Raw genomic sequence first — 12,914 nt, forward strand, 5'->3', positions numbered from 1 at the left:
GGTATTTCAGAAAGTTTTCAGAAAATAGAATTAAAAAGTAACTTTATGTTTTTGTAAACGTTTTTGGAGGGAACAGTGCTGTGGTTCAACAGGTTAACCCTATTCCCTCTAGTGCCGACATTCCATTTGGGTGCCAGTCTGAGTCTTGGCTGCTCCGCTTCTGCTCCAGCTCCCTGCCTGTGGCCTGGGAAAGCAGTCGAGGACGGCCTGAGCCTTGGGACCCTGCACCCATGTGGGAGACTCAGAAGAAGCGCCTGGCTTCAGGCTTAGTTCTGGCTGTTGTGGCCATTTGGGGGAGTAAACCAGTGGATAGAAGATCTTTCTTTTGGTCTCTTCTCTCTGTAAATCTACCTTTCAAATAAAATAAATCTTTTAAAAGATGTTGTAATTATGTTTCATAATGTATGTTTTCCCGTGAACTTTCAGTAGACTTTTTGTCTCTGATAGGGAATGCGTGTTTGCTCCTATGTCTTATTTCTTATGGTAAGACTTCAAATAAAACCAATTTTTTTAAAGTACTGGAATGATTCTAAATGAGATATCTGTTTAATATATTTTATATTCCTAAATAATGTTACTTGTGTTTGCTAATTACATTCATAATGTCTAGGGAGCCAGTGAGAGGAAAGCAGAGAAGGTTGGGTGACGCAAATAACCACAAAGGAATCGTATAAGAAATAGAGGATGTATAGAAAAAACATCAAAAAGTGTTGTTTAATTGAGGCTTTACATCTGCTACATTGTGGGCGACACCTCAATGACAGATGACGGACTCCTGAAGGTAATACTGCAGGGGAAGGGAGGGAACATAGGCAGGGGGAGGAGAGACCCCAATGCCTATTAAACTGTGTCATAAAGAAAAAAATAATTGAGGCTTTACAGACTTTCCATCATATGGCATAAATAAGCATCTAAAAATTGGCCATAATCCAATTGAAGAGAGTATGTATATGCTCAAGCTGGTCTCAAGGAGAGCAGCAAATAGTGTAGCAAGGGGGCTGCCTGGGCTCTCAGTGGATCTCATGGTGTTTGCTTCCACCTCAAAGGGTATCTAGCTAGGTGAGGACAGAGCCTGGGGGCTGGAGACTGGGGCCGCTTGTGCAGGTGCAGTCCAGCCGCAGAGCCTGAAGCTCAGGACGCGCCGAGGAGTGCTGCATCAGTGGACTGGGCTTGCACAGCGAGCCTTTGGAGAGAAGCAATGAATGCTAAAGCATATGTTGGGGAGTTGTTAAACATTCTGGGCTTTTCGCAGCACCAGTGCAACCTGCGGAGTGAGGCCGGGATGGGACTCTGTGGAGGACCTGCCTCCAAGGCTCCCATGTTTTGAAGCGGGAGATCTCGGAAGTTCTGGCAGGGTTGTTGGCTCTGCCAGAAAGGCGTCTGGCTGCCAGCCAGCCCCCACCCACGTGGGGCCCATTCCAGAAATCCGCCAAGTGCCTGTTCTCCCGCAGGTGACAGCTCGTCTCACATTGGTCCGTGTCTTCGATTTCGTGGCATGGCAACGTTCCCAAGTGATTACTGGACACTTGGTTTTTATGACAGAACTAACAATACAATTTCAAAAAATTATTTAAAAACAGAATCAGGGACGTAGCCACCACGTTTGATATTCAAGCTCTCCACATTTTACTGATTCCCAAGAAACATGAGTTGGAAAATCAGGCCCCGAAATACGAGATCACTTCGACCACTTGCTTTTCATTAACATTCATTAGAAAAGAAAAATTAAAACACAACTTCCCTCGATCTAAACTCAAGACCAGACCAGGGCGTTTTGTTGTAGTTGTTTTCCTTTTGAGTTGAGACAAGAGGCACGAAAGGTGAGGACTGGCATTACTTCAGCCCCTCAAATTGCGGCGCTCAGAGCAGAGCAGGGCTGAGGTAACAGGGGTCGCGGCAGCCTTTTTTCCTTTTCTCCCTCTCCCTCTTGGGGACAGGGATCCTAGCGGCCTTCGAGCCCGGAGGGGCGGCTGGGCAGCTGGAAGCCATGTCCGCGGGGAGACCCCGCCGGCCACGGGCAGCGGCGTGCGCGGCCGCCCCGATCCCACAGTGCACCGCGCCGGCCCCCTCCCCGCGGCCCGCCTCCCCTCGGCCCCGGCCCCCTCCCGACCGCGGGAGGCGGGGACGCCGCGGCGGCTTCTCCAGTCGCGTCTTCCTCACTCACTGGGGAGCCCGGCGGTGGCGGCAGCTTTCGAGGCTTGAGCCGCCGAGCCGCGAGCCCGCCAGGCGAGACTGACGGACGGCCGAGCCGACGGACGGACAGCGCGCGCGAGCCGGTGGAGCCAGAGTCTCCCCTCAAGTTCCGCCATGAGCTGGGGCACGGAGCTCTGGGTGAGTAGGGGAGAGGGGCGCCCCGCGACTCCGTGGCTTCCCCGGGAGGCGCGGGCTGGGCGGGCACGGCGGACCGTCGGCGGCCCGGCTGCCTTGGGCTGTCGGTGCCCCAGCCGCTGGCCGAGGGTGGGAGGGTCCTGCTCGGTCTTTGTGTGCAGCCCCCCTCTCTTCCTTCCTCGCCGGGGGTCCGGGGAGGGGGGCGCCCGGCAGCTCGCGCTCCCGCCGCTGCTGTGGGGCTGTCGGCGGGGCGGCCCGCGGGCTCCGGCGTCTGCCGCCATCCTCCCGTTCCCTCTTCCCTCCTCCGCCTTCACTTTCCGGACGCCTGGCTCCGAGCCGCGCCGCGCTTCTCTCCCTTTGTATCCCCCCGCCTGCAGGCGGGGGAGGGGACCCCCATTGTCCCGAAGGGGCGCTGTTCGCGAGTGGGGAAGGGGTCTGCCGCGACCTCCGCCGCAGCGAGGGTCCGGGGGGCCGTGGGGGCGTCGCCGACCCCGGCGGCGCGGGGGAGCCGGGAGGCGCCGCCCCAGCCCCAGGTAAGGGGAGCTGGGCGGCTTTGTTTGGAGCCCGGCCTCTGGGCCAGTGAGGCCCAGCCTTACACGCCCATTCCTCTTGCCCTGCCTGCCTGCTGCAGACGGGCACAGCTTAGGGGCACTCGGGTCGGTGGGCCGGTGACCTGAATTCTGTTGAGGGTCGACTCATTTTGCCAAAAGGGAGCTCATTGTGCCGAAAAGGCGCGTCCGCCCCGCCGATTGCTGTATTTCCCTTTCCTTCGCGATTTCTCCCCTGTTCTCGTTCGCCTTCCCTGCCTTGGGCGCTGGAGACTCCAGACAATGCCCGGTGTCTGGCCAAGGTGCGGGTGGGGCTGTGCTGGGTCAGAGGATCGGCTCCCGACGCCCGAGCAGGGTGGAGGGGCGGAGGGCAGTGATTTCTCAGGTGCGGCGGGAGAAGCGGGCGGCGTGGGGGCGCTGTCCCGGGAGCCCGTGGGCCTCCGCCACTCCCCTTTTTTCTCCCACCTGTGCATATTTGCCGTGCCTTTTGTTTGCAAGGGTCTCGTGAAATCCCGGCAAAGGACAGGGGGAAGGAACTTGGCTTGTGTTGTGCCAGTTCGTGCGATGTTAGGGGGGCAGTGAAAGCAGGTCGGTTCATGGTAGGGCAGAGGTTTTCTTGTTTTTCGCTTCTCCTCGCGCAGTCGGGGAATTTAGAGCTTCAAGAGTTGCTTCTGGGAAACACCTCGTTGGCCACAGGCTTCAGGCCAAGTGCTGGCCCAGTGTGTCAGCTCAGCCCAGGAAGTGCCCCAGAGCCTCTGGGTTCTGTGTCGCCATAGACAACGTAATTGTTCATGTATTGGAGACGTGATTTGCGTGCTATTCAACTTTTACATTGATTAGGTTCTCCAACAGTATTGATCTTTTCCCTTTCACCTGGTACAGTTATGGATTGTAGTGTGTCACCAGTGAAAGAAGCTGGGCATAGCTTTATTTTACGTGTTGATAGTTCACAAATGTTTTTACCTGTTCGTACTTAAGTTATCCACACCTCCAAGGAAGCTAGCGTGTGAGCAGAACACTTTTTAAATAAAAGTACACACAGGAAAATAGTGGAGGAAAGTTATTTAGCTTTAATGTAGGGTTTTTCCGTAAATTCCCTTTGTCACACCATTGGCAAAGTGTTAAGAAAAAGCAGTAGTGGGGAAGACTGGAATGTAGCTTTTGAACATTTTTTCAATTTAAGAATGTAAGAAACTTCTAGTTTTCCAGTGTTTCCTGTAGTTTATTTATTTTGAGCATCTAAATAGTTTCTGAGCAATTTGAAAGGTAATTTCTGTTCTAATTAAATTTTTATATCCTTTGGAAGTCCTGATAAATGATTTTTAAAATTTTTCTTTCTGACTCTATGTATACATATTTTAAAATTCCTAGTGCCTTGAAGACTTGAGGGAAATAAATACATATTAGAAACTAGATTACATAGAATCAACTAATATCAACTCCGTGTCTAAACCTTAGATAAGTAGTACTTGGCATAGAGGAACTATTGTTGGGAGTACAATAAACCTTAGAGAAATCTGATTAGACTTCCTGTTTTTACTGTTCTCTGTTTTGAATGAGGTTATTATGCTTCCAGTGGATGTTATGCTTCTAGCATCTATGCTGTCTCTTGCCTCTCTTGCCATTGAGGAATTAGTTATTGGGTAAACTCTCGTCAAGTTTCAAATTTAGGAACCAATTCTCACCTTATGTTTAGGATCACATTGCAGTCCCAAAGGCTTAATTATTGGGAATATGTAGTTACCAAGAAAGATGATAATGCAGTTCCATACTCAAACTTAGGTTTATTGTTAACAGTCATGGGAGTTTTCATTGGTGTTTTAAGAATGTTTGAGAATAAAAGTATTCACTAGAACTACTCTTACGCAGATGCTGAGTGGTAGCTCATGAGTGCAGGCTAAGTGGGTTAGGTGAGATTTCTGTTGAGCAATTATGGGGGATGTGCGTTACCTGACAATGAATTTCAGCTGTGCTTTAAGGGGCTTCTGGTATTCCTAATGACCGTTTAAGTAAGGTGGCAAATGCATATGTACAAGTCTGTGTTTTGGGTCAAACCACAGATTACAGTATAGTTTTCCAGGATCATTTCAGATATTACTTATTGTGCTAATTTCCATACTATCAAAATGAATGTTTGGGACAGAGAGTCAAATATAAGCTAACAATTTCTCACAGTGCAGGTTTTTTAATTATTACTTCTTAAAATAAAGAAATGAGAAGTTAGGGAAGTTTGATATGTCAGTTTTACTTATTAGGAGATGCACTTTCTAAGAAGCCAATTAAAATTGAAAATTGTGTGGGTGTGTATATATAGATATGGAAAAAGATGTGGTTGGGTACATTGTGTTTATGTGATTTATTACAGAATTTGCTGACCTGGGGTGGATGTAGAAGCCTAGTGAGCTAAGCTGCTGCTTGAGACACCTACATTAATTGTATCAGCATGCCTGTTCTAGTCCTGGTTCCTCCACTTCCAGTCCAACTTGCTGCTGATGTGCCTGGGGTGGCCCTAGTATTTGAGTCACTGCTGCCAGGCTCCATGCTCCTATCTGGGGTTTGGAAAGTGAACCAGAAGATGGAAGATCTCCCTCTTGTCTCTCTGACTCTGTTGTTCTTTCAAAGAAATCTGTCCATCATTTCTAAAAAATTTGCTGCCCAAGGGAAATACAGTGATTAGTTTGAAAGTAAGAAGGTAGATTGAAATATCTGATTTAGTTTAGAAGAGCATAGAAGCCTTTTTTTACTCATTGGTTTCCTGATCTTTGTAATCATTAGTCCTTAGTTTTAAGCGTGTGTAATTTGAAAGTGATTTTTATTTGTGTCATCTTATTAGCTAAAGGTATTTGACAAAGCTTATTGATATCTTTTTGGAAGACGTAGAAAAATGTGGGTTGGAAGACAGAATAGGTGAATTTTTGATGTGACACGTTCAGTCTTAACCCTTTAGTGTTTTCATGTTTTTGTCCTCATAGCGCTTTAACCTTTCCATTGTCAGTGTGGTAGGCAGTTTCCCCGTGCGTGGAAGGACTGGATTAATCCTCGGTTTCACTGACCAAAAAGTATCTGTACATGATCTTGCTTGTTTTACCCAATTGGGTGAACAATTTAATGCATTTCTTAAAGTATTGGTTATTGATTAGTAAGTGTATCCTAGAAGAAGTCTTTCAGGTTCTAAGGGCAGTGTAGGTGATGATAGATTAGGTGGCATAAATGACAGTACAGGAAGGTCTAAGCAAGCTGACACCAGTGTGATGAAGTTCAAAGGTTTGGTACTTGGGGTAAACATTTTTACTGATTGGAGAGGAAATAACTTAAAAGTAGTTCTTGTCAACTTTTTGGATTGATAGCTTGGTGAGGTGACTGTCACTGTAGTTGGTCAAAAATTTGACTACATTGATAGAATCATCTGGAACAAAGGAAGTGAATCATGGTGGTGGGTTGGATAGATCATATTCTTAGTGTTAATTTTCGTTTTATTTTGCACTTTTCAAAGGTTTATTTATTTTTATTTGACAGGCAGAGCTAAAAAGAGAGAAGGAGAGACAGATCTTTTTTTATTTTTTTTAAGATTTATTTATTTTATTACAAAGTCAGATATACAGAGAGGAGGAGAGACAGAGAGGAAGATCTTCCGTCCGATGATTCACTCCCCAGGTGAGCCGCAACGGCCAGTGCTGCGCCGATCCGAAGCCAGAAACCAGGAACCTCTTCCAGGTCTCCCACGCAGGTGCAGTGTCCCAAAGCTTTGGGCCATCCTCGACTGCTTTCCCAGGCTGCAAACAGGGAGCTGGATGGGAAGTGGAGCTGCTGGGATTAGAACCGGCGCCCATGTGGGATCCCGGGGCGTTCAAGGCGAGGACTTTAGCCACTAGGCCACGCTGCCGGGCCCGAGAGACAGATCTTTCATTTGCTGGTTCACTCTCCAAATGGCTGCAATAGCCAGAACTTGTCCAGTCCAAAGCCAGAGCATCCTTTGGGTCTCCCATATGGGTGCAGGAGCCCAAGCACTTGAGCCGCGTTTTGCTCCTCTCCCAGGCCGTTAGCAGGGAGCAGGATCAGAAGAGGAGCAGCAGGACTTGAAGCCATGGTGCCCACACCCCTTGTTCACGTTTTTGAAAGCATGCTTGACTGGAGGAAATTGACAGAACTTAATGGGATTATAACACTTTTTTCATTTTCTTATGTTTCTTTTAAGATTTATTTATTTTTTATTGGAAAGGCAGATTTACAGAAAGAAGGAGAGACGGAGAGAAAGGTCTTCCATCTGTTGTTTCACTCCCTAAGTGGCTGCAACAGCAGAGCTGAACCAATTGAAGCCAAGAACCAGGAGCTTCCTCTTGATCTCCTACGCAGGTGCAGGGTCTCAAGGCTTTGGGTCATCCTTGATGGCTTTTCCAGGCCACAAGCAGGGAGCTGGATGGGAAGTAGAGCAGCTGGGATATGAACCAACAGCCATATGGGATCCCGGTGTGTGCAAGGCGATGGCTTTAGCCGCTAGGCTACTATACTGAGCCCGTATCACTTTGTTTTAAAGGCTATGAAAACAGCGTAGGAATTCAGTTTAAAAAGTTTTAAAAATTGGAGAGAGACGGAGAGAGAGGTGCTTTCCACTGACTTACTTCCCAAATGCCCATATGATAGGCCTGGGCCACGGCCAAAGCCAGTAATGCATTTAGTCTCTCACAATGGTCATAGGGCGGACTATGGTTACTTGAGTCATCAACACCACCTCCCAGAGATCTGCATTCACAGGAAGCTGGAGATCGGAGTGAGCTAGGTATTGGTTCTGGGTGCGCATGTGGGAGTTCAGGAACTTCAGAAAATTTTTAAAAGCAATATTGGATTACACAGAAAGCACTGATATGTATAGTGTTCATGAAGGCTTCTAATATTGGTCCTTCCCTGACAAAACTTAGTTTTTTTGAAGAGACACTTTTGAAAAAAATTTTTAAATGAATTATTTGTTTTTTACATTGTGACACATGTTTAGTATGTACCTTACTTCAAATTCTTAGTTTTGAATTTAGAGGAATTTTGGACTTTAGGTGTTTTCCTCTTTTAGAATATTTGCTTACAAAATATGAGGTATCTTGGGGTTGGGACTCTAAACTTATTTGTATTTCGTATATACCTTATACACATAACCTAAAGGTTATTTTAAACAGTATTTTCAATGTATTTGCAGTTTTACTCTGAGCCATCATATGAAGTGAGATGTGGAATTTTCTATTTGTGTTGTTGTGTTAATGTGCAAGTATTTTGGATTTTTGTAGCATTTTGAATTTTGAACTTTGTGATTAGGAGTACTCAACCCCTAATTCCAAAATACTAATCTGTACTGATATGACTGTTCAGAATCTTTTTTTTTCTTAAGATTTATTTATTTTTATTTGGAAGGTAGATTTTACAGATAGAGAGAGGGAGAGCTGAGAGAAAAATCTTCCATCTATTGACTCACTTCCCAAATGGCCATAACAACAAGAGCTGAGCTAATTTGAAGCCAGGATCCAGTAGCTTTTTTTAAAAAAAAAAAAAAGTTTTTTCAATTTGTATTGGAAAGTCGGATATACAGAGAGCAGGAGAGACAGAGAGGAAGATCCTCTGTCCGATGATCCACTCCCAAAGGGACCGCAGTGGCTGGCACTGCACCAATCTAAAGCCAGGAGCCAGGAATCTCCTCCAGGTCTCCCCACACGGGTGCAGGGCCCCAAGCCCTTGGGCCATCCTCTACTGCTTTCCCAGGTGACAAGCAGGGAGCTGGATGGGAAGCGGAGCCACCGGGATCAGAACCTGTGCCCACATGGGATCCCAGTGCGCTCAAGTCGAGGACTTTAGCCACTAGGCCACGCCGCCCGGCCCGAGCCAGTAGCTTCTTCTGGGTCTTCCGCACCAGTGCAGGGGCCCAAGGACTTGAGTCATTTCTCTGCTACTTTTCCAGACTTTAAGCAGGAAGCTGGATCAGATGACCAGCGCCTGAAACATGAATCAGTGCCCAAATGAGTTGCTGACACAGGCAGAGGATTAGCGTGTTGAGCCACTGTTTCAGCTCCTAGAATGCCCTTTCTTGACTGGTTCCTGCCAGACCCTTCCCTCCAGACTACACATTCTGAATATACTCTCATCTTATGGGACTATCATCTTTTGTTATTTTTTATACACTCAAATCTTTTAGGAAAATGGTGTTAAATATTTACACTCCCTTTTGTTGGTAGAAATTGTGTGTGATACTGTGTTACCTATGTTTTAGTTAAGAAGGGTGTGTGCCCGGCACTGAGTGGCTCAGTGGCTGAATCCTTGTTTTACAAGCTCTGGGGTTTCATATGGGCACTTGTTCATGTCCTGGCTGTTCCACTTCCCATCCAGCTCCCTGTTTATAGCCTGGGAAAGGAGTACAGGATGGCCCAAAGCCTTGGGACCCTGCACCTGTGTGGGAGGTCCGGAGGCGGTTTCTGGTTCCTGGTTTCGGATTGGCTCAGCTCTGGCCATTGTGGCCATTTAGGGAGTGAACCGGTGGACAGAAATCTTTTCTCTCTATCTCCTCTCTGTAAAAAATACCTTTCCAATAAAGTAAATACATCTTTTTTAAAAATAGGATAAATTTTCAAGATACCTGTTTATGTTACCATTTCATCCTTACTATTATGTGGAATCTGCAGAGTTGCGGCTAACCTAGTCCTGCTTTGAATTACTACTTCCTACTATACCGGTTTCCATTCCTGTTCCCTCTCATTGTCTTAAAATAGTTGCTCTCTGTTCTCTTTGCCCTCATCTCTAGAGTGGGTTTGGCTGGAAACTTCACAGTCCCTGTTTGTAGACAGAAAATATAGCAAAAGAATGGTATATGGTTTATATTTATGTCTTATAAATATTAAATTCCTTCTGTGTACAACAGTGAGTGGTGTCTTATTTAATAACCTTCAGTCCTTAAGCATTATATCTTAACAGTCTTCAAGATTTGAACATTTTCAGCTTCACAGTCAAAAAATTATAGGGACATAATCATCCTGGAACATACTAAAGATTGATACGAGCAGATAATATTGGTGTTCTGTTTATAGAGTGCAAAAGCTGTTCCATATTTCAGTTCCAGGTGTTTATATCTTTGATATACCAAAAAGTTGTAAAAGGAAAGACTGATGCTTAGGTATTCCACAGTTTATTTCATGCCTACTGTGGTCCAGGTGGGGCATGCTAGAAGAATGAAGTAGGTAGCAGTATGTGCCTCTCTCATAGGGAATTAAGACTTCAAAAGTAACCTTAAAAGAAAGTGATACATGAGATTTAGAGCTATGAAAAATTATTTTGTGGGCACAACAGGCAAATCGTTAGGAAGATTGAATCATTTGACTGAGTTTATTTTTTATTTGGGGCAGGAGTGCTATCTTGTGTCCTCTTGATCATTCCTGAAATGCCTGTAAAGGCTGAGGCTGGGCTGGGCAAAGCCCGCAGCCAGGAACTCCATCTGGTCTCCTCATTTGGCACCAGGAGCCCAAGTTCTTGAGCCATCACCAGTTACCTCCCATGGTGTGTATTTGCTGGAAGCTGGATTGGAAGCAGAGCTGTTTTGAATCAGGAACACTGAGATGGGATATAGGTATTCAAGCAGCTTTTTATGAACCATTGTGGTAAGTGCCTAATCTTGACCAAGGTTCTGTAATAAGGAGAGTTGTGCATGTGAGGATTTTTGAGAAATTCCTAGAGGTAAGAATAATTTGTTATTCATTACTTGTTCACTGTGTGATTCATTACGGTATTGTCTGTCAGCTTTTAGCAGTTCCCTGACATAGAACTTAACACTCATAGTATCCTTGTTTTGCTGGCCTGGCCCAAGTATGATGGTTTAGTTTGACTTGACTTTGAGTGTAGGATGCGTTTTGAAAGTAGTAGTGAAGGGTAGGCAAATATTTGGCTGAATATTTGATTAAAGAAGCTTGTGTGTGTATGTCTTTATGTTAAACTGTGCATTTGTATATGATTAACTCCCATTTCCATATCGTTTACAATCTATGGAAGGAAATCATAGTTTGTGTTAGTACAGGGATTACCTCTTCTGTGTCTTTTGATAACAGGAAGAAATACTCTTCTAGGTTTTAAAAGATGAAAATTGTATTTTATCAACTTTGCAAGAATATGTGAAAGATGTTGGTGTCAATAAAAAATTATTGGTTCTGAAATTCTACATTACTGCTGAGTTCATGTGGATTGTTTTTCCTTTCCCACCTTGTGACTTATATCAGTTTAGTCTTTTTCTGGAAATGATGAGAGTTTTTATTGGGAAAATGCAGTAAGTTTTTATTCTCTCATTTTGTTTTAATTGCTAGTTTTGTGAGCTGATTTATGCATGATTTTCTCATATAATAAACATATTTTAGAATATTTGAGATAGTGATAAGATACTAAATGCTTTGATGTCTGCTTTAAAAATAATCCATTGAGGGGATGGGCATTTGTTATAACAGTTAAGAAACTACTTGAGAAGTCCGCATCTCCTATTGGAGTGCCTGAATGCTCTGCTTCTGACTCTGTCTTCCTGCTAATGTGCACCCTGAGAGGCAGCAGATGATGGCTCAAGTGCTTGGATTTCTGCCTCCCATGTAGGAGATCAGATAGAATGCTCAGGTGCTGGTTTTGGCTGGGCTTGGGCCTGGCTGTTATGGACTTTCTGATAGTGATCTAGCAGATGAGATGTCTCTGTATTTGTCACTGTTTCTAATAAGTCAGAAAACAGTTATTGAGGTTACAAGTAATTTTAATATTGTCTTTTGTGCATTTCAGAATTTTCCTTTCCTTCCTGGAGTAAGTTGTTAACTTCTGTGATGGTTTTAGAGACTTCTTTAATTCGTTCTTTAAAACCTCTTTTAGACTGCAGAGAGTGCTGTTAGGCATCTTAACATGGTGTCTTTGTGTAATGTGGGAATCGGAATCAGCACATAGAACTTGTAGGCAGAAAAATTATAACGGAAAAAGTTTCAGTAAAAATTTCCCTACAGAACCCAAATTAGTAATTGACATTTGGAATTTAGATGCAGTTTTCCTTAAGTTCTTGAAAGATAGCCAATCAACAGACTAAAAATATGTTGTGAAAAATGTGAAAAAATATTGTATATTATAGCTAGAAGTGCATAAATCTAGTCAGATTTCCAAATGTTTTAACAAATGATTGTTTGAAAGGTAGACCCAGAGACAGAGATTAGTCTCTCATGCACTGATTCACTTCCCAAATGGCTGCAGTGGTGGGCGTGGGCCGGGTCGGTCATGTGGGTGTCTGATCCCGAGGCACTTGGACCATTTTCCTCTGCTTTCTGAGGTGCTGGAGTGGAAGTGGAGCAGCTGGAACTTGAATTGGAGCTCCAATAAGGCGTGCCAGTATTGCATGTGTTTTAAACCATTGTGCCACAGCATTGGTCCCAGATTTTCTTATTTTTGGTCTATGATTATTCTGTTTTTAGGGACTAAGGGATATCTGTTTTATTCCTGCTGTGTATTTGCTATATACCCAATTTATAGAACAGGAGCTGGCATATAGTAAATAATCAAATATTTGTTGAATGTATGGAGGGATTTCATGGTTTGTTATATAAATTTATAATCAGATTATATTTTGGATAATACAATTGCTTACTTCTCCACTCGCCTCCATCCTCTGTGTATATACTTTCTGTGGCTACTCACATCTTTGGCTTGTACTAACTCTGGGTTGGAAATATTTGAGTTGAAATAATAATTTCTGTATAGAATACGTGCAAACTTAAAAATGTCATTATGCTCTAAACATTTGTGGTATAACATATTAACTTAGCATTCACATTGTGGAAGTATTAGATATTCTAAGTAATCTAGAGGTGATTTAAGATATGGAGAAGGATGTGCTTTAGTTATATGCAAGTGCTATGCCATTTTATATTATTTTTTAATTCATTAATTACATTGTATTATGTCACACAGTTTCATAGGTACTGGGAATTCTCCCCACCCCCTCCCCACACCCTCCCCCCCTTGGTGGATTACTCCACCTTGTTGCTATGATGTTTTATCTGA

General features: G+C 44.4%; 1 protein-coding gene across 2 annotated transcripts in view; it reads left to right on the forward strand.

The window, feature by feature from the left end:
- Positions 1–1,177: 1,177 nt before the first annotated feature.
- The window catches only part of FNBP1L (formin binding protein 1 like), a 129,545-nt gene continuing 117,808 nt past the window's right edge, over positions 1,178–12,914 (forward strand). For both annotated transcript variants that reach the window (XM_058659280.1, XM_058659286.1), the window contains exon 1: positions 1,178–2,331. In XM_058659280.1, coding sequence (XP_058515263.1) covers positions 2,308–2,331 — 24 coding nt within the window. In that variant the 5' untranslated portion in view covers positions 1,178–2,307. The remainder of the gene's footprint in view (positions 2,332–12,914) is intronic.

This window comes from Ochotona princeps, chromosome 2 (assembly GCF_030435755.1).
Source record: "Ochotona princeps isolate mOchPri1 chromosome 2, mOchPri1.hap1, whole genome shotgun sequence".
NCBI classification, from domain to species: Eukaryota; Metazoa; Chordata; class Mammalia; order Lagomorpha; family Ochotonidae; genus Ochotona; species Ochotona princeps.